This window comes from Lithobates pipiens, unplaced genomic scaffold, assembly GCF_037356315.1.
Source record: "Lithobates pipiens isolate NorthernLeopardFrog02 unplaced genomic scaffold, aLitPip1_a1.2 Scaffold_22, whole genome shotgun sequence".
In the NCBI taxonomy this organism is placed as follows: Eukaryota; Metazoa; Chordata; class Amphibia; order Anura; family Ranidae; genus Lithobates; species Lithobates pipiens.
The window spans coordinates 177,171,735-177,197,244 of record NW_027507784.1 but is presented as its reverse complement, the minus strand read 5'-3'; the positions used below and the strand labels follow the sequence as shown (position 1 = coordinate 177,197,244).

General features: G+C 40.3%; 1 protein-coding gene across 1 annotated transcript in view; it reads left to right on the top strand.

The window, feature by feature from the left end:
- Positions 1 to 25,510, top strand: part of COL5A2 (collagen type V alpha 2 chain) — a 221,903-nt gene that overhangs the window by 163,525 nt on the left and 32,868 nt on the right. The window contains exons 22-42 of the mRNA XM_077448669.1: positions 1,232 to 1,285; positions 1,420 to 1,527; positions 2,757 to 2,810; positions 4,162 to 4,260; positions 6,437 to 6,490; positions 7,509 to 7,607; positions 7,702 to 7,755; positions 8,500 to 8,553; positions 8,645 to 8,698; positions 8,849 to 8,902; positions 10,113 to 10,157; positions 10,253 to 10,351; positions 10,795 to 10,902; positions 11,000 to 11,053; positions 12,370 to 12,423; positions 12,507 to 12,560; positions 15,531 to 15,584; positions 16,124 to 16,231; positions 16,560 to 16,613; positions 23,764 to 23,817; positions 24,799 to 24,960. Coding sequence (XP_077304795.1) covers positions 1,232 to 1,285; positions 1,420 to 1,527; positions 2,757 to 2,810; positions 4,162 to 4,260; positions 6,437 to 6,490; positions 7,509 to 7,607; positions 7,702 to 7,755; positions 8,500 to 8,553; positions 8,645 to 8,698; positions 8,849 to 8,902; positions 10,113 to 10,157; positions 10,253 to 10,351; positions 10,795 to 10,902; positions 11,000 to 11,053; positions 12,370 to 12,423; positions 12,507 to 12,560; positions 15,531 to 15,584; positions 16,124 to 16,231; positions 16,560 to 16,613; positions 23,764 to 23,817; positions 24,799 to 24,960 — 1,530 coding nt within the window. The remainder of the gene's footprint in view (positions 1 to 1,231; positions 1,286 to 1,419; positions 1,528 to 2,756; positions 2,811 to 4,161; positions 4,261 to 6,436; positions 6,491 to 7,508; positions 7,608 to 7,701; positions 7,756 to 8,499; positions 8,554 to 8,644; positions 8,699 to 8,848; positions 8,903 to 10,112; positions 10,158 to 10,252; positions 10,352 to 10,794; positions 10,903 to 10,999; positions 11,054 to 12,369; positions 12,424 to 12,506; positions 12,561 to 15,530; positions 15,585 to 16,123; positions 16,232 to 16,559; positions 16,614 to 23,763; positions 23,818 to 24,798; positions 24,961 to 25,510) is intronic.

Here is a 25,510-nt window from a genome sequence, read left to right as displayed (position 1 = left end):
AGTAGAGCAATGCACAATTCTTTTTGTGTTCAAAGTATCTATAAATTCTACAAATGTTTATTGTCTCAAATCTTTCAAAAATATTTTCATTCAAATACTATGAATGTAAAGTTCATTTGTAGGGCATAGCTCCCAGAATCTTGACATACAAAATTATTATTATATTATTATACAGGATTTATATAGCGCCAACAGTTTGCGCAGCACTTTACAACATGGGGGCAGACAGTGCAGTCACAATACAAATCAATATAGAAGCTGCTTTCTCCCTCTCTACCTCTCTGTCAGTGACACTGAGAAGCAGATTAACTTTTACACCGCCAAACTATTTTTTTAGGGGTTCACTTTCAGCAGAGTGGAGCAGAGTTAGCTGAAGATCATTGATTCCTTCTTTTCTTGTACAGTACAGTCTCCTAAAGCTCAGAATCTCACAGCTCAGCATACTGTTATGTGCCTCCATTTCTTGTAAACAGTAAGATGTTATAGAGACAGAGGCACATGACAAGCATGCGCTCTCCAGCTTGTGGCAGAAGATGGATGTTAAGCCCACTTCTGTCAGACAGGATGCTGTACACACTGGCAAATATTCAACCCATGTATACCAGTCTTTAACCCGTGTACACCCATGCCTTTAGCCCGTATGTCCAGCCTTTTAGTCTAAAGTCAGGTAAGCAGGACCAAAAATCAGCCAGTTCCTTTTGGTCCTCAGCATTCGATTAGTGCTTGCAGCCAATGCTGCAGTGCTGATCTGTGTATGCTGACAGGAGGGGGGTCTCCTTTCTGTCAGAATATATTGCTTATGTGGATGCTGGGATCTGTCAGTTATTTTTCGTTCAACCCGTTGGTTGAATGAAAAAACTGTGTGTATGCCATGCTTAAAAGAGGAAAATGGAAGTGGAATTCAAAACCCCAAATCAGACAACGTTTGCACACTACTTTTAAAGCACCCTCACAAATGGAGTGTATGTGTTCGTATTTCTCTGAGCATGTAAATGATGAATAGAAAATGTAACATCTAGTGTTTTGGGATTATTTTACATGATGAAACTAAACAGACTTCCTTATAAACTTTAATAAGCTCTAGAACTTCCATCTGCTTTATGTGTTGTCCTTTGGGTCATGATGTTCTATGGTCCTTGTCCAGGTTCTCAATTTTTTCTTTGTAGTTTCTCTTTCTTATACAACAGATAATTGGCACAAAGAAACACATGATTTGTTTATTTTTTTAAAGGGCGATCCCGGTGTTGCTGGTTTTAAAGGTGAAAGCGGTCCCAAAGGTGAACCTGTGAGTAAATGTATTTATTAAATATTACTGTTGTTATGTTTTAGGGTGTAAGTGGGAATTTGTATAACAGTTATAAAAAAAAGTTCTTTCATCCCAGTATTATTGTTTAGTAATACTCTCTGCTTCTTATCCAGGGTCCCCATGGTCCACAAGGCCCAATTGGTCCACAAGGAGAAGAAGGTAAAAGAGGTCCACGTGGAGACCCAGGATCAATTGGGCCACCAGGCCCAGTTGGAGAAAGGGTATGAAAAGCCATAATACATCTAAATACAATATTCTTTAGAAGTTAAATATTTTAAATGTATTACATATTATAGAAGTAAACAGATGCTTGATTTGTAAGTATTCAGTTATGTGTTACTGACACAGCTAGGGTTTTACATGTCAAAAATGTATGAAATTTGTTGTATGCTTTTGAAAGTGTTTTCTGTTTCCTAGTAAAATAAATATTTAGCTTCAAACTGAAATCACTCTTTCATCCAGTAATGTTTAAAAGGGCCATGTTTGTAAAACTATTGAAATGTTTTTCTAGATCTAGAGCAGGAAGATCTATATATTTCTTAACCATATGGATTCACCCAGGGTTTGTTCATGATCAGAACAGCTGGCATTCTATAGGTTGCTTTGGACAAAACAGATACGTTACTTTACTAGTGTAATCATCTCTACCCTTTAAGTTTTTGTTACAAATCAATTTGTCTACTATCATTTACAAAATTCTCTTAAGCTGGCTAGTAATTTTACTAGAAAGACAAGAAACAGGGGTGCACATGCCAATGCACCAATGGCCAAGAGAGAGAATCAACCTTTGTTGGTTATAAGGTATGTGACACATACACTCATGTGTTTCTCTTTTTTTCTTTCCATTATATACTTTATAACCAACAAAGGTTGATTCTCTCTTATTGGCCATTGGTGCGTGGGCATGCACACCCGCATTTCTTGTCTATTATGTTTTTGACCTGCTTCTTTGGAAGTGAAAACTCAATCATGGTAATCAACTGCTGAAGTACCTCCACTAAAAAGTTTTAAACTGAACTTTAACTAATTTTTTTTTTTGTTTTTTTCATACAGTAAGGAAGGGCTAGAACCCCTGTGATGTTTTTTATTTCTGTGTCCCTATTAGTGAGATTTCTCCTAACTATCTGTACTCCAACATGAAAACAGGAAGTAGGTGTGAATCTCTCCAATATGAGTAGCTAAAAAACACCTTTGTTTAGTAAAGCGGTGAAAGGTCAGAGTCCCATTTTTTATTCTCAAGGGTCTCTGTTTTGGATATTTCCCCTAGTTTTCCATTCCTGTGATATCTTGTGAGTGAATAGGCTTTACCAGGTCAAAAAGTAAAGGGAAATCTTAACCTAAAAGAGGTATTGGTGTATTTTAGTATGACCTTACGGAAAGAAATGCTACCATTTTATATTACCTTTGTTGTATTTTCATGAATCATTTACCTTTCTGATATTCCTGTCAGGGTGCACCAGGTAATCGAGGTTTCCCTGGATCAGATGGTTTACCTGGGCCTAAGGTAAACAAAACTTGGTTTTATTATACTTTCAATTCATCTGTCTTTGAAAACACAACACAAACATTTGGCCCCCGTAGCCCTTTCTTCTTAAAATTTACCATTTGATAACAGAAAATGTTTTACCATGTAATTCCAAGGCACACATTTTTCAAATTTTTCATTATATTTATAATCAACGGCTGCTTTAAGTTTAAAGCTCTGGCTATCCGAAAGTGTTAATTTAGTTTTAGGCGATGCTTGGTGGGCTGAGTGAGCTCCCAGCCTTTTATTTGACTTTATTTCTTCAAAAGCAATAAGGCTGCTTTCACACTGGGGCGGTATTCAGGCGTTACAGCGCTAAAAATAGCGCCTGAAAAAAACTGGCCCCTTTCACTCCAGTGTGAAAGCCGGAGGGCTTTCACACTGGAGCGGTGCGCTGGCAGGACAGTGAAAAAAGTCCTGCTAGCCGCATCTTTGGAGCGGTGAAGGAGCGGTGTATTCACCGCTCCTAAACCGCTCCTACCCATTGAAATCAATGGGACAGCGCGGCAATACCGCCGGCATAGCGGTATTAACCCTTTTTCGGCTGCTAGCGGGGGTTAAAACCACCCCGCTAGCGCCCACAGACCGCCGCCAAAACGACGGTAAAGCGCCGCTAAAAATAGCGGCGCTTTACCGCCGACGCCCGCACCGCCCCAGTGTGAAAGGGGCCTAAATTATCAAATTTGCTCCTGCCCACCTGAGATTTATTAGAACTCCCAGTCATCTTTGCATGTACCTGCTTCTCCCATTGCCTTCTCCATACTTTATTATACATTAGGTCCAACAGGGTCAATTGTTCTATTACTGTTTAAAGCCAGCATTGTATTCTTTAATAATTAAAGAAAGTTATAATATATGAAGGATCCAAACATATAATGCATTAAGTGCTGCCACTATTGGACTTATGTAGTAAATAGGTCCAACAGGGTCAATTGTTCTATTACTGTTTAAAGCCAGCATTGTATTCTTTAATAATCAAAGAAAGTTATAATATATGAAGGATCCAAACATATAATGCATTAAGTGCTGCCACTAATGGACTTATGTAGTAAAGAGTTATTAATCTTATGTGCTAACTCCTAAATGCTGTAACCAATGGCAGGCAATCAGAATATCATGCATGTACTGAACCTATGAATTATAACATTTATACTTTTTATTTTAAAATATAATTTTAAAGCTAATTTGCATTAGTGTATATGAATTTTAAATATTTGTTTTAAACATAGGAAAATAAATTATGTTACATATACTGTGTTTAATATTAAACTCTAGCTCAGTTGCAATTTTTAATGACGTTTTTTTAAATTTTAATTGATTTCTTATTCAGGGATCTCAAGGTGAACGTGGAGTTGCAGGAACCTCAGGACCTAAAGGGGCTACTGGGGATCCTGGTCGTCTTGGAGAGCCAGGACTTCCTGGTGCCAGAGTAAGTTTCACACAATAAAAGTCCTTACACCTATACTCAGTGTCAGGACACAGCCACTGGTGTCCAGGGTGAAGATGAAAAATTGTGCTCCTTCCCCCATGATATGTGAGAATCCTGTTAGCAAAAAATCCCTCCACCCCCCCCCCCCCCAAAAAAAAGAAAAAAAGCCAGCACTAATCTGCACATTCAACACTCTAGGCATAAATTCCCTCTGCAAGCCAAAATTCTGCCCTAACAAAAATGCACACCTTTTCCATTATTCCTGTACAAATCCCCACTCCAAGCACCAAAAATGTCCCCCTATCCCCCCTGGCAGCTCAAATATCCCTCTTCTAATACAAATCCTTCCCCCCAAAAATAACTCCTCCTAGCACAACCCCCCCCCATTTCCCCTCCTAGCACAAATCTCCTCTCAAAGCACAAATCCTCCCCCAAATCCCCCGTCTGAGCATATATCCACCCAAAGCCCCCTTTTAGCACGCATCTCCCACAAATCCACCCTCCTAGCACAAATCCCAACCTCCAATTTACCCTTTATAGCACAAATCCTCCCCATGACCAAATCACACTTGCTAGCCCAAATCCCATCCCACCTCCTAGCACAAATCCTCACCCCCCCCCCAAATTTCCTGTCCTAGCACATATCCCCATCATCCCCCTCCCAGGTTAAATTCCCCCCAACCTTAAAGCCCACTCCTAGCACAAACTCTCTGTTTCCAAATCCCCTCTCCCAGAGAAAAATCCCCCATGCTGCTGGGAGAGAAGCAGGTAAGAGATAAGGGGCAGTAATCAAATCATGCACATTCCCAATCTGTCAGTGTTCCTGCATTACCTCCCATGTCAAGGACACTGCTCTGACGGGAGAGAGGATCAGGAGGGGCAGAGAGCACAGTCCACTCCTCCTCATGGCTCTCTCCTCCTCTCTGCTTCAGTCACTACTCCTGTAGGGAGTTCACTGCCACTACTCTAGTAGCTGTAGCGGCAGGACCTCACCATGTAGTGCCTCCCCCCCCCCACATGAGTTCACTGCACCAGGGGCAGCCACCCCTCCTGATACCCCCTTGTCACAGCCCTGCCTGTACGCAATAAACACTATAGGAGACATTCAGAAAAGACATAGCAATGTACTGCATCCCTTTCCTTGCGGTAACTATACATAGTGAGGTTTTTTAAAGGGATTCACTTAGTTCAAGCATTACATCAGATGGCCATGTGAAGATTAGGCTCTGCAGGGCTGGCTGTTATAAGGAACATTTAATTGGTGGGAAACACTGTGAGTGTGGAATGTGTCCATTCCCTTTTTCCAACATGTGAACCACTAGCACCTGTCAGCTGAGCATGAGAGGAGAGTACATCAGGCTCTACTGGGATGGTGATGCATTAAAGGATGAACAAATGTCATGTCATAGCTCTAGCTAGCTTTATCATTTATTTATATAAAATAAACATAGACAGCATCTTTAGACCCCTAGAACTTGACAACTTAATAGCAAGAGGTCAATTGGTGTAGGATTTAAATTGTTCTAGTTCAATATTTTTTGTTGTGTGAGGGTATGCCTATTCACAATATGATTTACTGTTTTGATTTACAGATTTATTAAGTGATCATTGATATAATTTTTAATACTTTGCATAAAATGTTTATTTGACAAATAAACATTTACTACAGTGTGTACTCATTTAGTTTTAAAAGCATTTTAAATGTTACTTTCAATAAAACAAAACTTCTTGTTTGTTGGAATTCTAGCAGGGTAATATGAAGTACTGATTTTCAATATTATAGATTCACTTGATTACATCTCAAATTAGATTATTAGAACATATATATATTCCGGTACTGAGCACACCAATACATACCATCATTTATTTCTGAAGGTGGCCATATCATTAAGAAATGGTTCTATAAATTATTTTTCAAATTGCCTTTAGGTGATCTTTAAATAATTGTGTCACTCCAGTACTAGTTTAACCTTAAGGACATTTGACCAGATCATTACTTTTTTTTTTTTTTATCATTCCTTGCATAGTGAAGTGGTTTGCAATATGTTTATAATGAAAAACATACTCTGTGTTCTGCTGCTCTATTGTACAGTATATTTCCAAATAGAGAGAGAAATTTAAGTACAGTTATAAAACCGCATAGCTAATATATAACGATATCTTCTATAATTTACAGGGTTTGACTGGAAATCCAGGAGTCCAAGGTCCAGAGGGAAAACCAGGTCCACTGGTAAGTCACCCATTGGTTATCTAAAAAAAAGGCATCCTGCAAATGAAACCTAACAATGTATTAACTATTGCAATTTATGAAACCAAATGTAGGTAATGAACACTTTGCATGAACAATGACAGTAAGAATATTGTAACATTTCATGTTGAGAATAGCTAGAATAATGAGAAAAACTAATTATGATTTCATTATAATGGGCACATGGATGACAATAGAGAAGACGGTTATAAGAAAAGGTTATGTTCACAAACACATCCTATTTTTTTTCAGATTTCTTAGTCTTAGTCTTTTCTCCATCATACATAGCAACCAAGAAAGTCTAATTTCCCCTTTGAAAATAATTAACTCAGGCTTGATAGGTTACTTACTGAGGTCACATTCATTATGTCCCTTCTGTTTCTGAAAATGTACTGTAAGATTTAGGTTGAAGGTTAAGGTTAGGGTAAGTACAGGCATACCCCACTTTTAAGTACAAAATGGGGTTTATTTACTAAAGCTGGAGAGTGCAAAATCAGGCTCACTTCTGCATAGAAACCAATGAGCTTCCAGGTTTTATAACCAAAGCTTAATTGAACAAGCTGGGGTTAGAAACTCATTGGTTTCTATGCAGAAAAATACATTTTTGCAGTAAATAAACCCCATTGTGTACTTAAAAGTGGGGTATGCCTGTATTAGGGTCAGTTCTAGTGTATTAAGTGATAAATGATGTGTTATTAAGAGGGTTAAGTGTTATTAAGGAATAAGGTTAAAGAATATCTGTAGTCTCAGCATACCCTTTTGTTTATAACATCAGCATGTAATAGCAATATAAATTATACAAATTATATTTACTTTTACAATTATTCACTTAAAAATAAGTATTACTCTTTCTAGTACAGGTTTCAAGGTTCATATTTACTTTTATTTCTTTTACATTTTTCCTTGTTGGGTAGAATGTTGTATGAAGTATGTAAAGATTGGAACTGCGAATTTATTTTGTATTTTAAATTGAGATATTTTGTTTGTTGGCTTTTTGTAGGGAGCTTCTGGAGAAGATGGCCGTCCAGGTCCTCCTGGTCCAATTGGAATTCGTGGTGAAACTGGTACCATGGGACCTGCAGGCCCAAAAGGCAACAGTGTATGAATTCAAGCTATTTACCTAAATACACAAACAGTATTAAATTATTTTGGTAAACTAATTCAAATTTAAATTGTTTTTTTTTTTTTTACAGGGAGATCCTGGAAAGCCAGGAGAACAAGGCAGTGCAGGAGTTCCTGGACAAAGGGTGTGTTTTACATTAGCAGAATTTCTTTTTCATTCATTATTTTTTGTGAAAGCACTGCAGCCATGGTCAGTGGATCACAGGTGCAATGCTGGGGTCCTGTACACTCTTCTCCAGCTATTTTATCCATTCACAGACCTCTGTGAAGGAATGAGGCAAATGTGCCTGCAGAGCCTGGCACCGCCATACCCATTGTAATTCTGACAGCTGCTGCAGAGGATCAGTTTGGGGAGGAGGGGCTTCCCTTGCAATTTTTTTTTTTTTTACACACACTAGATACACACTTCTCACACACCCACTGATCTCTACTTAAGTGAAATAAATCACTGGCTGAAAAATCTTTAGACATTCACACCTCCAGAAATTCATATGATCCACATATCACTATTGTGTTCTGTAGTAATATAGGTGGGGAAAGAACAACAGCACACATCAACACTGCTGGATATGCACATTTCAGAAAATGTTTTCAGTGCAGGCAGGGGGGTAGGTGAGTATCTAGATGTGTTATTTGAGTGAGTATCATAGTTTTAGTTTTGGGTTTTGTGAAAAAGTCACTTTAAATGCTTCAACAAAACCTGGAAGATGGTTTCTATGCAGTGCTGTGCCAAATTTTTCATGCTCCAGTTTTAGTAAATCCCCCCCCACTATGCTCATAGTAACAATGTGACATAAAGATATTGGTATACAACAAAAATAATTTATGAGTTGAAGCTTCTATTTCCAGCATGCCTTTATTTTTCACAGGGAGCTCCTGGAAAAGATGGTGAAGTTGGCCCATCTGGTCCTGGTGGTCCATCTGTAAGTATTAAACCACATGAATACTGTTTTATTATTCTGCATAATGTATTCTGACTATAATTTTTAAACTATTGCCATTATCTATATTAAGGGACCTGCAGGAGAGAGAGGGGAACAAGGGCCACCAGGCCCTACAGGATTCCAGGTATTTTTGTTGTGTGTATTGTTATTATTTGGTATTTGTATGTCCTATTATAATTTCTGTAACCTTAAAAAACATGAATGTATAAGCCTATATGTACATAAATTAGCTTAATCTACTTGTTTAAGCATTAAAACTCAATTTTTTCTGCAGGGATTACCAGGTCCACCAGGTCCTCCTGGAGAGACTGGGAAGCCAGGTGATGAGGTAATACATTTATCATGTGTTTGCAGTTTATAAATATGAAAGAAAATGATTAGTAGAGACAACCTAAAATTACAATGGATCTACCTGATGGCTCTGCCAGTGAATCCAAACATGAGAGCATTACACTTAATACAGAAAAACTCCTTGTGACAACCTATAGCTGTTCATGCAGAAGTATGGCGAAAGTGCCTTTTAAGCTTTCTGGGTATCTAATGTCAAGACGAGCGTATTGTACACCAGCTCAGGTACATATGATACATATAGAAAAACTCCAAAATGAAAGTCTTTGAGACCAAACTAACAATTACTGTATATCTAGCTGGCTTGGTATCAGTTTGTAGTGTCCTGTCAAATATATATGGATTATGAGCCTTGTTGGGCGCCATCTTGAGGATGGCCAATCTACTGAAAAGTAACTTTTATAAAGCGCTGCGCAAACTGTTGGTGCTATATAAAACCTGTATAATAATAATATCAGCTAAACATAACAAAATATCAACAAGGAATATAACGGCAACATTATGAGATAAGCGTTATACAAAATGACCATAAGGGGCTTACATAGGCATTCTTGGAACATTTAACTAGATCTGTTTCACAAAATTATTTATGAGGTAAAATTGATTGTGAGGGCACTATACTAAAAAGTTGCACTCACATTAGCTTAGTAGCAGATTAAGCAGCACATAGAACCTCAAAAAAAGTTATTTTTAATTTATAAACTTTGGGCAGCACAGTGGTGTAGTGGTTAGCACTCTTACCTAGCAGTAAGAAGGGTCGCTGGTTCAAATCCCAACCACGACACTACCTGCCTGGAGTTTGCATGTTCTCCCTGTGCCTGCGTGGGTTTCCTCCAGGTACTCCGGTTTCCTCCCACCATCCAAAGACATGCAGGTAGGTTAATTGGCTTCTGTCCAAAAAATTGGCCCTAGTGTATGAATGGGGACCTTGGATTGTGGGCTTCTTGAGGGTGGGGACCGACATGAGTGTGCAATGTACAGGGATAGGGACAATTGTAGACACTCACTCAGGTTGGACTGGTGTCTTTATTCAACCTAACTAACTATGAAACTATGAATAATTCTGAAACATGTAGGTTAAAAAAAAATGGCTATATTACCATATAGAACATAGCTTACAATTCATAGTTAGACAGTAAAAAAAAGAGGAGGCAATGATATTTTAATATCAAATTTTGTTTTTGATTTAGGGAGTTCCTGGAGATTCTGGAGCTGCAGGACCCCTTGGTCCAAGAGTAAGTTCTGCCTATAAATTGCTATTATACATACTATAACATTTGCATAATAGGTTTATTATTCAGTGAAAAATGTATTCAATTATTTAATGTAGGGAGAGCGTGGTAATCCCGGTGAAAGAGGAGAACCAGGCGCTTCAGGACTTCAAGGTGAAAAGGGTATGGCTGGAGGTCATGGACCTGATGGACCAAAGGTAAATTTTTTTTTTTTAGGGACATATTTAAGAATGTAAAGGAAAGGATAAAACTGAATATATGAAACCTTGTACCTGTTCCAAATAGTATTCAAATTACCACATTTTACATGTTTGTAGTCACTGTCATTGAATAACCTTCATTGAGCCCATTTCGACAACAGTGTTGAACACTCATTCACTGACAATATGTGTTGTTTCAGAAACAAGTCAAGTCAATATAATTAAACACTTTTATGTATTAACATTTAGATTTTTATGCATTTTGCATTTTATGCATTTTTATTTAATAGAACTATCCCTACTTCCTAAATGCACAACATATTTTATTTACCCGTGCTTGTTTACTCTACGTCAATATTTATCACATTTTGTTTGGTAATTTAAATGGTATTGTACTAATGTATATTTACAATCAACAAATATTAAATGGGTAATTCTAGGGAAGTCCAGGTCCAACTGGAACACCTGGAGATGTTGGACCACCTGGTCTGCAAGGTATGCCTGGAGAAAGAGGGATAGCTGGAACACCAGGCCCAAAAGGTGACAGGGTAAGTATTCCCTTGTATTATCCTTCTATATTTTTTTCTTAGGATAGAGCAAATAACTATATTATATATATATATATATTATTATTTTTTTTATTAGGGAGGTATGGGAGAAAAAGGTTCTGAAGGTACAGCTGGCAATGATGGAGCAAGAGTAAGTATACTTTCTTGGGAATCTGACTGGACAAATCTTGATCATTAAAACAATTTCTACTAGTAGATATAACCTTAGAAGTCAGACTTTGGGCTTATATTAGGCACGTGAAGACATTTGAAATAATACCTGTCTGTATTGTCCCTGGAAAGTGGTTGTGAGATAACATAGTTACAGTTTATCCCACTGTGATAAATGAGTCCAAAATTATAATTTTTTGTTTTTATTTCTGAGTACATGGTGGCCAAGCTATACACTGTATTAGCCTAGGAGCCATTGCACATAATTGCAACAGACACAGAAGTTACAACTTTCAATGGTTGCATGCTTGTTACGGGTCAGTGACTCATGAAGTCAAGCATCGTTGAGATTGAGAGCCCCAGAGCTTGCACATTTTAATATTTTCACATCTAAATAAGTGAGAACTGACAGCTCCTTTATTTCCACACTCCCCTGAAACCATGGTTGGGAAGCATGATAGATCATATGCTTACAACTTGTTCATAGTTTGCCTGTGCATTATCTGTTAATCCTTATGATCCTTTACTAAATAATTCCCTCGTTTTTTGTTTTTTTTAAATCTTGGAGCAAGGCTCCCATTTGTCCCTGACTAAATTTTGGTAAGAGAACCAGAATGTTGTGTATATATTTGACTGACATGGCACATGCCATTAAGTGTTGGCCACATCATTATTACAATATTGCCCTTATTTTAAGTTAACATAAGTTCTATTAAGAAAACAGAAGTCCATATAATAGCAGATATGCAATAATGATCTGATGCACCAATGATGTAATGGGCTATGTCAGTCATAATAAATATAACATTGGGATTGGTTCTCAATGAAAAAAGTGGTCTGGTTCTCTTAAATGCAAAATGAGTTCTCCTATAGTGTAAATCAACTGGTCTTAAGCACCTATTCACCAGTTCACTTTTTGAGCAGATTGATTCACCCAGCAGTGCAGAGTTATGAGATAACACCAGGAAGTGTGGTAATTTTGGTAAGGGTATATCATAGCTCAGTGATTCAGAGACATCCACTTGCAGTTAATGGTCTTCAAATATTGTAGGGAGATAAAAATCGAATTATTCTTCATATTGTTCATGCTTTATTATTTTTTTGCAATATAATAAATAATCCAGGCATACTTAAATTTAAATTCTGCTGAATTTTCACTTAAAATGTATCTGGTTGCCCTTTAGTTTTAAGAGGTGGTATCAAAAACATTTTTATCAATTATTCGTTATCAGTTTTTTTTTTGCATAGGCGGGTATATAAAATATGTAAAAAAATATATTCTTATTTTTCTCTCAGGGTCTTCCTGGTCCACTTGGACCATCTGGTTCTGCAGGCCCAGCAGGTGAAAAGGTAACTTTATAGTATATAGTGGTATAATTTAAGTAAACTCTAAATGTATGAAACAGTATGACTAAAAGTGTCTCTTTTTCTAGGGTGAGCCTGGTCCAAGAGGTGTGATGGGTCCAGTTGGGTCACGTGGAACTCCTGTGAGTAAATTTTTTATAAAAAATATTTTTATATTTTCCCTTCATAAAATGCAGCTTAATCTAGTTTTTGCAGTTGTAAGACTATTATAGGTCTAGAGATTAGCAAATGGATCCACAAGTTTGGACTATTTACCTAAATAATATTGACATACTGTATATGAAGTAGAGCAACAGGAGTCCCATCCCACCCATGCAGAGGACTATATCTGCTTGCAATTTAAACTTTGCTATTCAGGGGGTCTACCGTTTCTGGTAAGGGCATTAACACATCAATTGTGACCCACTTCCAACTGGGGATTCCTCTCATACCTCTCCTCCTTCTTCTCTCTCCAGTGAAGGTGTCTGAACCCTGGACAAATTTTTCTCCTGCATTAGACTTGCCTCCCCCATCAGTTCTCTCTTTGAACTATTTCTTCTTGTCATCAAATGTTTGATTGTTTATGTATGGACTCAATTTATCGTCCATTTTAGTAGATCTATATTATTGATTATCACTCATCTTTAATGTCATTTTGTATTTTGAGTGCTCACATTTATAAGTGCAACTTATATGTTTTTTTATGATTGTTATACACCATATGGATATTTAATAGTTTTTGTTCAGCTATCCTTTTAGATTTTTGCTTTTGAATGCAGTTTCCCCCCTTTTTTACATTTATTTGAAATAGTCATAATTGTTGTCTGATCTGTGGTTATTTTATTTTTTGTTTTGTTTTTACGCATCATTCTATTTATGTTATTGTAACGGATTTTAGTTCTCTCCAAATTTTGCAGTTTTGTTATACCATTAACATTATATTTGACCATCTGCCAGTATTAGATATGTGTTTCCAAAAATGTGGCTCCCATCTTAAAACACCAGGCTGGTACTGACTTGCACAGGGCTCTTCTACATGCCCAAGGAGGTGGTGTGGGGGAAAAAATTAAATATTTAAGTGTAAAAATCAAAGTAAACACTGAGTTTAAAATGCATACATTAGAGATACATCCACAAAACTCCCAAATCACAAATTTATTTTTAAAAAGGTTGAAGGCAATCATCAGGCATCTTGGATCTTTATATATTCTTTAATGTTTTTTTTCTCTCATGGAGTCAAAAGTTGATGAATAGAGGCTCTTAGCCTGACTGAATATACATGTAATGCTAATTTAAAGTAGTTGTTACTGTGTTTTTTTTAATTCAGATATATTAATGTTGGCTAGTTCCTATACTGCCATTGTTTATTGGTTGATTGTTGCAATAGGAAGACACTTTTTCAGGCTCTCATTCTTGAGGAACCTCCTCACTGTAAAGTGGCATTAAGGCTTTGTCTACATGCCCACAGTCCTTCAGCTATAGCAATGCTGTGCAGGAACAGTAAACAGTGCTTCTAAGTGAAGGGTAATTTTTTTGTAATTGTAGTAAAATATGTAACAAGAATACATTTTGGGTATCTTTGAATGTAAAACCAGAGGTTAGGTCACTGGAGAGTATAAGACAAACTGCAAGCAGAGCAGATTTTTCATTAATCATCCTAAGACGGTAGTTACATAGTTACATAGTAGGTGAGTTTGAAAAAATACAGAAGTCCATCAAGTCCAACCTATGTGTATGATTATATGTCAGTATTACATTGTATATCCCTGTATGTTGCGGTCTTTCAGGTTCTTAGCTAATAGTTTCTTGAAATTACCAATGCCCCCCCGCTGAGAACCCCGCCTGTAGAAGGGAATTCCACATCCTTGCCGCTCTTACAGTAAAGAGCCCTCCACGTAGTTTAAGGTTAAACCTATGTTCTTCTAATTTTAATGAGTGACCATGAGTCTTGTTAAACTCCCTTCTGTGAAAAAGTTTTATCCCTATTGTGGGGTCACCAGTATGGTATTTGTATATTTAAATCATAATCCCTCTCAAGCGTCTCTTCTCCAGAGAGAATAAGTTCAGTGCTCGCAACCTTTCCTCATAACTAATATCCTAAAGACCCTTCTTTGTACTTGCTCCATTTCCAGCACGTCCTTTCTGAGGATTGGTGCCCAGAACTGGACAGCATACTCTAGGTGCGGCTGGACCAGAGTCTTGTAGAGCGGGAGAATTATTGTTTTATCTCTGGAATGAATCCCCGTTTTAATGCATGTCAATATTCTGTTTGCTTTGTTAGCAGCAGCTTGGCATTGCATTCCATTTCTGAGCCTATCATCTACTAGGAACCCCAGGTCCTTTTCCATCCTAGATTCCCCCAGAGGTTCTCCCCCTAGCGAATAGATTGCATTCATATTTTTGCCACCCAAATGCATTTTACATTTTTCTGAATTAAACCTCATTTGCCATGTAGTTGCCCACCCCATTAATTTGTTCAGATCTTTTTGCAAGGTTTCCACATCCTGCTGAGAATTTATTGCCCTGCTTAGTATCGTCTGCAAATACAGAGATTGAACTGTTTACCACATCCTCCAGGTCATTTAAGAACAAATTAAACAGTATTGGTCCTAGCACAGAACCCTGGGGGGACCCCACTACCCACCCCTGACCATTCTGAGTACTCCCCATTTATCGCCAAACTCTGAACTCCCCCTTGTAGCCAGTTTTCAATCCATGTACTCACCCTATAGTCCATGCCAATGGACCTTATTTTGTACAGTAAACGTTTATGGGGAACTGTGTCAAATGCTTTTGAAAAATCCAGATACACCACGTCTACGGGCCTTCTTTTATCTAGATGGCAACTCACCTCCTCATAGAAGGTTAATAGATGCTGTATGTATCTTATAAATGTACTGCTTGGACATTGAAGAAGGGGCTACACCCTGAAAGCTTGTCCTGAAAATTTGGATGTTAGTGCAAATAAAAAAAAATATCACAGGCAGTACTCAGTTGTTTTTGTTGCATGCACACTAATATGACTGCAATCATTTTAAAAACTTAAAATTACCCAAAAAAAAAATTATCTTTTTTATCTTGTGCTTTTATTTACATGTTTTTCTATGTGTCAGGGCTCTCGAGGAGAAAATGGTCCCACCGGTCCTGTTGGTTTTGCTGGTCCACCGGTATGTGCCTTAGACCCGAAGTGCATTGTATAGTTGTTGTCATGTTTAGCGCAAAAAAAAGCATTACATCGACACCATTATATAACAAAAGACTGCAACCTAAAATGATATATATTCTTTGTATTAATAGGTAACAAACATTTGTTTGGAAAACTTAGCTCGATATGCCTATTGAGCGTGAGAGACTTGCTTTTCAGTACACATCATTTAATGTTGACCTTTCACACCTTTTACATTTTTCATTTCGCCAAGTAACAACAACCATTTACAGTATAATTTCACATAGTAGAAACATTTGTATACAGTGATGAAAGACAATTATAGAACAATTACTCTCTTAGTTGTTTAGTCAAAAAGAATGTTAGCTGAAGCTCTGAAAACACTCTCTTATATAAGAGAAGTTTAGTTTACCATAGCCACTGTATGCTGGTATATTTTGAGAATACACATTAGATATTTGTAGAGCAAGTTATTTATATTTTTGTGCTACTGCCAATTGACACATATTGTGAAACACAATCTGCACATCTTTGTCTTAGGGACCTGATGGACAACCTGGAGTGAAAGGAGAACCTGGAGAGCCTGGTCAAAAAGGAGATGCTGGATCTCCTGGTCCTCAAGGTCTTTCTGGATCTCCTGGGCCACATGTAAGTAACAAAAATGTCAATGAGTTCAATAAAAGAGCAACCTGATAGCCACCATAGTTTTTTCATTTTCTAACCTGACCTGTATTTTTTAGGATTGTACACATAATGTTGGAATTCAATAGGGTTTATTGACAGGCTCAAGATGGAACCTTAAAAAAAAATATGAAAAAAAACTCCTGAATATGATATAAAAATCTTTCAGAATACATTATATTATTGGTAATTGTTTTCAAATTTACAGATAAAATAGTACAGCCTATATTATTGCTTCAGCCTTAAAGCTATGATTTAGAATAAACAGTACTATAATGAAGCATCTTTTTTTCAGGGACCTCATGGTGTGAACGGACTTAAGGGAGGTAGAGGAACCCAAGGACCCCCGGTACGTAGAGATTATATTTAAGCTTGAAACAGTCTTTATTTACTTCTTTAGCAGATAAGAATGCACACAATGCATGATTTCTGATCTGTGGATGGCAAAACAAAGAGGTTAAATTAAAATATGAATAATACATGTTGGCAATTTTATTAACATTAAAAAGTAGATTACCAACTTTTTGTTTTTTTAACCTGAAAGAAATTAATAGTTGAGGGTGACTTACTAAAAGAGTAGAATATGTTACTTTGCAAAGTGAATTTTTGCTTTGCCAGGAAAAATTATTCACGTTTGCCCCATGAATAAGGTGAAGCTTTGCTGACCTCAATAACACAATAACATGCAAGCAACAATCTTGTTTTTTTTTTGTTTTTTTTTATTATTATTATTAGTGATGGACGAACTTCCGACGGGATGTTTTGCGAACGCGGACCGCAAACGCGGCCGATAGTTCGTGAACTGGAACATTCGCGGCGGGCCCCATTGACTTCAATGGGAGGCGAACTTCGCAAACCTACAGGTCAAATTTGCAGCCACAATATAATTAATAGCTGTGCAAACATAGTCCCACCACATGGCCAATGACATAACACATGTATGAGGTGAATCTGGGATCGACAACAACAAGCATTCTTTTTTTATATGGGAAATTGTTGTGACAATTCAGGACTGTGGAGCGCATGAAGGCAATGGAGGAGAGGGAAGGTCAGGGTAGGCAAAGAAGAGGGTGCAGGAGATGATCACCAGCAGCGGGACATACAGCAATGACACCTGCACCGTGATAGAGTCATCTGACAGCAGCACCGTGATAGAGAGCACTGACATCATCAGCGTGACATACAGCAATGACACCTGCACCGTGATAGAGTCATCTGACAACAGCACCGTGATAGAGAGTACTGACATCAGCAGCGTGACATAAAGCACTAACACCAGCACGTGATATACAGCACTGACAGCAGCACCGTGATAGAGAGCACTGACATCAGCAGCGTGACATAAAGCACTAACACCAGCACCGTGATATACAGCACTGACAACAGCACCGTGATAGATAGCACTGACATCAGCAGTGTGACATAAAGCACTAACACCAGCACTGTGAAATACAGCACTGACAGCAGCACCATGATAGAGAGCACTGACATCAGCAGCGTGACATACAGCAATGACACCTGCACCGTGATAGAGTCATCTGACAACATCACTGTGATAGAGAGCACTGACATCAGCAGCGTGACATAAAGCACTAACACCAGCACCGTGATATACAGCACTGACAGCAGCACCGTGATAGAGAGTACTGACATCAGCACCGTGATATACAGAACTGACACCTGCACCGTAAGCAGCCCCAGGAGGAAGTCAGCATAGCACAGGGATGGTGGGAGCCCTTCATAATGAGCATATCACAGGGATGGTGGGAGCCCCTCATAATGAGCATAGCACAGGGATGGTGGGAGCCCCTAATAATGAGCATATCACAGGGATGGTGGGAGCCCCTCATAATAAGCAGCCCCAGGAGGATGTCAGCATAGCACAGGGATGGTGGGAGCCCCTCATAATAAGCAGCCCCAGGAGGATGTCAGCATAGCACAGGGATGGTGGGAGCCCCTCATAATAAGCAGCCCCGGGAGGAAGTCAGCACAGCACAGGGATGGTGGGAGCCCCTCATAATGAGCATAGCACAGGGATGGTGGGAGCCCCTCATAATGAGCATAGCACAGGGATGGTGGGAGCCCCTCATAATAAGCAGCCCCAGGAGGATGTCAGCATAGCACAGGGATGGTGGGAGCCCCTCATAATAAGCAGCCCCAGGAGGATGTCAGCATAGCACAGGGATGGTGGGAGCTCCTCATAATAAGCAGCCCCAGGAGGAAGTCAGCACAGCACAGGGATGGTGGGAGCCCCTCATAATAAGCAGCCCCAGGAGGAAGTCAGCACAGCACAGGGATGGTGGGAGCCCCTCATAATATGCACAGCAGAGGTACAGCCCCAGGAGGATGTCAGCACAGCACAGGGATGGTGGGAGCCCCTCATAATAAGTAGCCCCAGTAGAAATATGACACCGCTCAACCTCTTCAAAGAGGAGGGTACGGGCATATAGTACGGTGTGCTTTTTTTGGACAAGGAAGTGAGCCAAATGAAGAAAGAAGGTCTCTGTGCTCGATTAAAAAAATTGTTTATAGACATATACATGGTCTACTGGTCACATGTGTTGAATTCCTCCGAGATCCATGCCTCATTCATTTTTAGAAATGTGAGGTAGTTAACACTGTCGTGAGCTAGGCGAGTACGCTTATCGGTCACGATCCCCCCTGCTGCGCTGAACGTCCTTTCGGACAGGACACTGGATGAGGGCCAAGCCAACAGTTCGATTGCAAATTGGGCAAGCTCTGGCCAGAGGTCAAGCCTGCCCACCCAGTAGTCCAGGGGTTCATCACTCCTCAGAGCGTCCACATCGGCCGTTAACCCGATGTAGTCGGACACCTGACAGTCTAGGCATTCCCTGATGCTGGATCCGGATGACACCTGTCGATGGGTCAGCTGAAAGAATGACCTCATATCCGAAGTCACCAACACATCTTCAAACTGGCCTCTTCTTGCAGGCGCTGTTGGATTGGTACCCGCAACTCCTTCTCTGGGAGTGGGAATTGCTCCTCTGCCAGCGCACGCAAAAGCAGAATGCAGCATTTCTCGAAGCAAGGCCTGGAAGTGCTCCATTCTGACAGCCCTCTGTGACGGCGGTAACATTTCCGCCATTTTGTGTTTGTACCGAGGGTCTAACTACGTTGCCACCCAGTACTGGTCCTTGACCCTTATGCTTTTTATACGGGGGTCCCTATTAAAATACTGGAGCATGAAGGCCCCCATTTGCACTAAACTGGAAGCGGTGTGGTGGCCTGGCTCCTGCTCATCATCCAGGATAATGTCATAATGTTTTCATTCTCCTCTCCCCATCCACGCACAACAGGGATCCCAGAAAGGTTTAAAGCATGCTCTTCTTGCTCCTCCTCATCCGCCCCGGCACCATCCTCCTCTGACTCCTCTTCAGACTCCTGTTGTTAACTTGTCTCAAATAGAGTAGCCCCCCCTGGGAATTCATCCAGCATTGCGACTTCCTCATCTTCCCGCTTCTGCTCCTCCACAGCTTGATCAATGACACGACACAATGCACGCTCCATAAAGAAGGCATAAGGTACCATGTCACTGATGGCGCCATGGCTGCGACTGACCAGTTTGGTGATCTCCTCAAATGGCCGCAGAAGTCTGCATGCGTCGCGCATGAGCAGCCACTGGCGTGGTGAAAAAAACCCCAGCTCCCCAGAACCTGTTATGCCACAGAGTTCATACAGGTAGACGTTAACTGCACGTTTCTGCTGGAGCAGCCTATCGAGCATATAGAAGGTTGAGTTCCATCGCGTCGGGCAATCGCAAATAAGACGTCTGACCGGCAGATTGTGTCGCCGCTGAATGTCAGCAAGGCGAGCCATGCCCATGTAAGATCTTCTGAAATGGGCCGAGATTTTCCTTGCCTGCCGCAAGATGTCCTGGACCCCAGGGTATTTGACAACGAATCACTGCACGACCAAGTTTAAGACGTGTGCCATGCATGGCACGTGCGTGATTTTGCCCTGTTTCAATGCGCTAAGCAGATTGGCACCGTTGTCACACACCACTTTACTAACTGTCAAATTGAGCGGAGTTAGCCACTGATCTGCCTGGGAACGCAAAGCTGAAAGGAGTGCCGGGCCAGTGTGGCTCTTGGCTTCCAGGCACAACAGACACAGCACGGCATGGCAACGTCTCACCTGGCATGTCGAATAAGTTCTGGGGAGCTGGGGCGGCGCAGCGGAAGAGACGCTAGCAGCGGAAAAGGAGGAGTCAGCCGAGGAGGATGGAGTAGGAGGAGGAGAAGAAGAGTCAGGCCTGCATGCAATCCGTGGCGGTAAAACCAAATCTACACGGGTGCCATGGGTTACATGCTTGACGGCCGTCAGAAGGTTAACCCAGTGGGCAGTAAAAGTGATATACCTTCCCTGCCCGTGTTTGCTAGACCACGTGTCTGTGGTCAGATGTATCTTGGCACCGACACTGTGTGGCAGAGATACATTCACTTGCCGCTGAACATGGCCATATAGCTCTGGGATGCCCTTCTGTGAGAAATACTTCCTTCCTGGGACCTTCCATTGTGGTGTTCCAATGGCCACAAATTTGCGAAAGGCCTCCGAGTCCACCAGTTTATATGGCAGTAGTTGGCGGGCTATGAGTTCTGACAAGCCAGCCGTCAACCGTTGGGCAAGAGGGTTATCCGGCGTCATCATTTTTTTACGCTCGAACATTAGGCCCACGGAAGCCTGCTTTTTTGCAGAAAAACGTGAGCTTGGCGTGATGGAAGGTGGAGTGGAGGACAATTGTGAGGAGAGAGGAGAAGGAGAAGTAGAAGACGAGGCTGGACGGTGAGAGCCTGGAGTGTGGCTTTGTGTGTTCCGTTGCTCCCACTGGGCTCGGTGATGGCTGCTCATGTGCCTTCTTAAGGTGGTCGTCCCTAGGTGAGTGTTGGGCTTACCGCGACTAATTCGTTGACTGCAAAGATTGCAGATGGCAATGCTATTGTCAGCAGCGGACACGTTAAAAAAAGCCCACACTGCGGAGCCATGTGCCAGTGTCCTGGGAGCACCAGATGTGACCGTACATGGTCGATGACTCGCTCCTGATACATTTGCAGTCTGCTTTGTCCCTCCTGTGCAATGTAAGTTATTCCTGCTTCTCCTCCCTATCTGCTGGTCCATATCTCCCTCTGAACTCCCCTCCTCTTCCTCTCTTGTGGGCACCCACGTGTCATAACTAGACACGTCATCATCGACGTCACCTTCCCCACCGCTATAAGTAGAGATCTCAGAGTAGGCAGCAACACCGGGGACCAACCTCCTCCTTGGGCTGATCTGGGTACTGTTGTCAGACTGCTGAGTAGCGGTTGTTGCTACCTCCTCTTCCTGATCCAATACCAAGAGTGACTGCGCATCAGAAATGTCTTGATATGGATCGGAAAATAATTCCTGTGACTCAAGCGGAAGGTATGTGGTGGTGGTGGTGTTGTTGGTGGTAGTGTCTTTGGGGGTGCACATAGCAGAGAGTGAAGAAGAGGGTGCAGATCGAGAGGATGAGGAGGGTGCAGAAGAGTAAGGCTGAGTGAGCCACTCAACCAAGTCTGGTGCGTCCTTTGAATGAATTGAACACACCTTCTGCAACTTCCCACTTTGGCTCAAGCCTGTTGCTCCTGCCCTACCCCTACCACCCCTACGGAAGGGCCAGCCTCTTCCTCTGCCTGTCATTTTTTAAATGACCCTGTGACAAAACTCTCAGTCCCTATACCGATGAAGGACTGCTGCAGTATAGGGCAGCGGTCAGCAGTAGTGCACCCCAACCCTATGTATTGTGGACCTATACCAGTCCTTATAGAATAACAGACTGTACCTCACTCAACCCTATGTACTGTAGTACCCTATACCTTACCAGTCCTTATAAGGACCTTTGTGGAACAAGTAGGTTGTGTGTGACTGATTAGCAGACTGTACGTCAGTCCCTATACCGATGAAGGACTGCTGCAGTATAGGGCAGCAGTCAGCAGTAGTGCACCTCAACCCTATGTATTGTGGACCTATACCATTTCTTATAGAATGGCAGACTGTACCTCACTCATCCCTATGTACTGTAGCACCCTAGACAGACCAAGTTACCTGTCCTTATAAGGACCTTTGTGGAACAAGTAGGTTGTGTGTGACTGATTAGCAGACTGTATGTCAGTCCCTATACCGATGAAGGACTGCTGCAGTATAGGGCAGCGGTCAGCAGTAGTGCACCTCAACCCTATGTATTGTGGACCTATACCAGTCCTTATAGAATAGCAGACTGTACCTCATCCAACCCTATGTACTATAGCACCCTACACCAGGCTATTACCAGTCCTTATAAGGACCTTTGTGGAACAAGTAGGTTGTGAATGATTAGCAGACTGCAGCAGAAGGGCAGCAGTCAAGTAAAATATTCTTTCTATATTTGGAAGAAAGAATATTATATGTGTACAAGCCTATTACCATACCACTGATACCAGTCCTGAAAAGAACCTTTGTGGACCTAATATAGTAACAGCTACTGATTAAACTGACCTTCACTGCCTCACACACTGCTTCCTGCCTGTCCCTATATAAACTGACAAAACAGAGGCTACTGGAACAATAACTGGAATAGCACTTTTGTGGACCTGATAGTAACAGCTAATGACTAAATTGACTGTCCCTACAGCAGACACACCGTCCTGTCCCTTTCTCTAAACTGACAAAAGACACTCAGGCTGCTGCAACAATCAGTAGCACAGCAAACCTATATACACCTAACACCTATACCAGTCCTGAATAGAACTTTGTGTACCAAATAGCTAGCGATTTGGGTCACTGCAATCTCTCCCTGCTCCACACAGCAACCTCTCCCTATAGTGACAGAAGAAAGAATGTAAAATGGCCGCCAGATCGGGTGTATTTATAAGTTAGGGGGAATGTCCAAGTGTCCATGTGCTGTAATGTCTCAATTGGCTGTCCTGTACCCCATGATGGATGTGTCATCATAGGTCAAAGTTCTTTTACACAGTAAACACGGAAGTCCGCCGGGCGAACGGCGCCAATAGTCCGCCGAACGGGCGGACCGCGAACAGCCGAAATTCGCCGCGAAACGACCACCGGGCGAACCGTTCGGCCATCACTAATTATTATCCTTGAACATACTTACCACATTCACTAAGCTGAGTGAAGTTTCCTTTCAAAGTCAAAATCCCCTTGCAAAGTGAATACGTGTTACACTTTTAATAATCTCCATTATCTCATGTTCTACTACAACACTTGTGGTATTGGTTAAACAATTGCATAGACAGATACACTAAAAGTAATGTGGGAAAGGCAGAAGCCATTCATTTACATTTTGTATTATAAAACATGTATGCAAATGAATATAATTGAGAAAGCCTGGAGTACTGCATCCTATAGTCTGTTTGTATAAAGAATTTACAGTTTCCTTTTTTACATACTCATTTTGCAAAAATATTCATAACTTGTGTATTTTAAACTCAACTATTTACTGAGTATTTACTTTTTGTTTTAAGGGAGCAACAGGATTTCCTGGTTCAGCTGGCAGAGTTGGACCTCCTGGGTCTGCTGTAAGTAAACCAAGGACACGTACTGCGCTTCTCAGCTGTGGTACTGCACTTCTCTGTCATGAAACAGAATGTTCTTCTATAGTTCTGGTTTGTTTTTAACTCAGTGGCACCCAAGCATATATTTATATATCACAATAACATTACATTGATATAAGGATGTTTTATGACAACCAGTAAGGTGTCTACTGTCAAAAATAGTTATGTTTTAATAAAGTGTTACTAAACTCACTAAATCCACCCCCCCAGTAAAATCAGTCTGTAGATGCAGTAAAGCATGCTTGTTATACGTACTGTGGAGCCTAAAGGGTAATCCTGCGCATTGTGTAAAAAGGCTATTTGATCCTCCCCTTTTTCCCCTGTTCCTAAACCATCTCTTGATAGTACAAAGCCTTTGGAGTCAATCTGCACATGCTCAGTTTGGTGTGTATTGCTAGAGAGTTTTTTTTTATTGGGAGGGTGCAGTCTCATAGGACAGTCATAATAGAATGAAAACTCCTCCTACAAACTTTAACCAGACACTGATAGAAGTCACAAGATTGCTATATACTGCTAATAAGAAAAGGTAATCTAGCAGTTTATATTTACTAAAATAATTGCATTTCCATATTCTGTGTACTGTGGGAGACCAGATATAGTGAATTCAGGGTCCTGTGTTTAGTAACTTTAGGTTATGGTAAAGCAGAGAGAAGTGAAAATAGTGGACATGATGCTGTATGTACATGCACATAGCACAGCACTAATATAGCCATCAATACAACACACCATGTGGGCTTAAACAAACCCATGGCACCCCTGTTATTTGGAACAAGACTGTAACCAAAAGGTAATGTGATACCATACATCCTAGGATATGGTGTAGAGAACCATATTTCTAAGATAGTGTAAATAAAATCTAGGTAATTTAGGCTCCATAGAGGTATAAGTTTTTAATTTATTTGTGTTTATATTAGGTAAATGAGCTTTTGTTTTTTTTCTTAACAGGGAGCTGTGGGACCTCCTGGTCCTATTGGTGATCCAGGCAAGGAAGGTCCACCAGGTATTCGTGGTGAGCCTGGCACACATGGTAGAATTGGAGATAGAGGTCCTGCTGGCCCCTCTGGAAGTCCTGGTGATAAAGGAGACTCTGGAGATGATGGACAGCCAGTATGTTTTCTTAAAGTTTTTCAAGAATGATTTGAACTATGTTTTATGCCATGTTGATGTGCCAGGGGATTTTAATGAGAACCATTAGTTACTTTGTACTGACGTTATCTATATGTTAAAAATGTCAATTATTTATCGATAGAATGAAAAAAATGCACATCAGTTCATGCTTATTTCTACTCATGTAAGATTGTGTATGTGATGTCATATTACGCATCTTTTTGACTGGTCTAGGTTTGTTTAATTTAATGCCAATAAGACACACTTAAATTTTAAACTGATCATCTTCAAATGAATTTGAGAAGCACTACTCTCACTAAATTGATCTCACTTAAAAGTGTTTTTATTTGTTCCCTTTCTTTGTATTAGGACTACAGCTAAGAACAGAAAAAAAATTATATACATATATATATATATATATATATATATATATATATATATATATATATATATATATATATTTAATGCTTCATTCAGTCGTTTAAATGTAACTGTGCTTGACCTATTCAATCTTTTTTTTTTTTTTTCATTTTGGCCCCAGTAGGCTTGA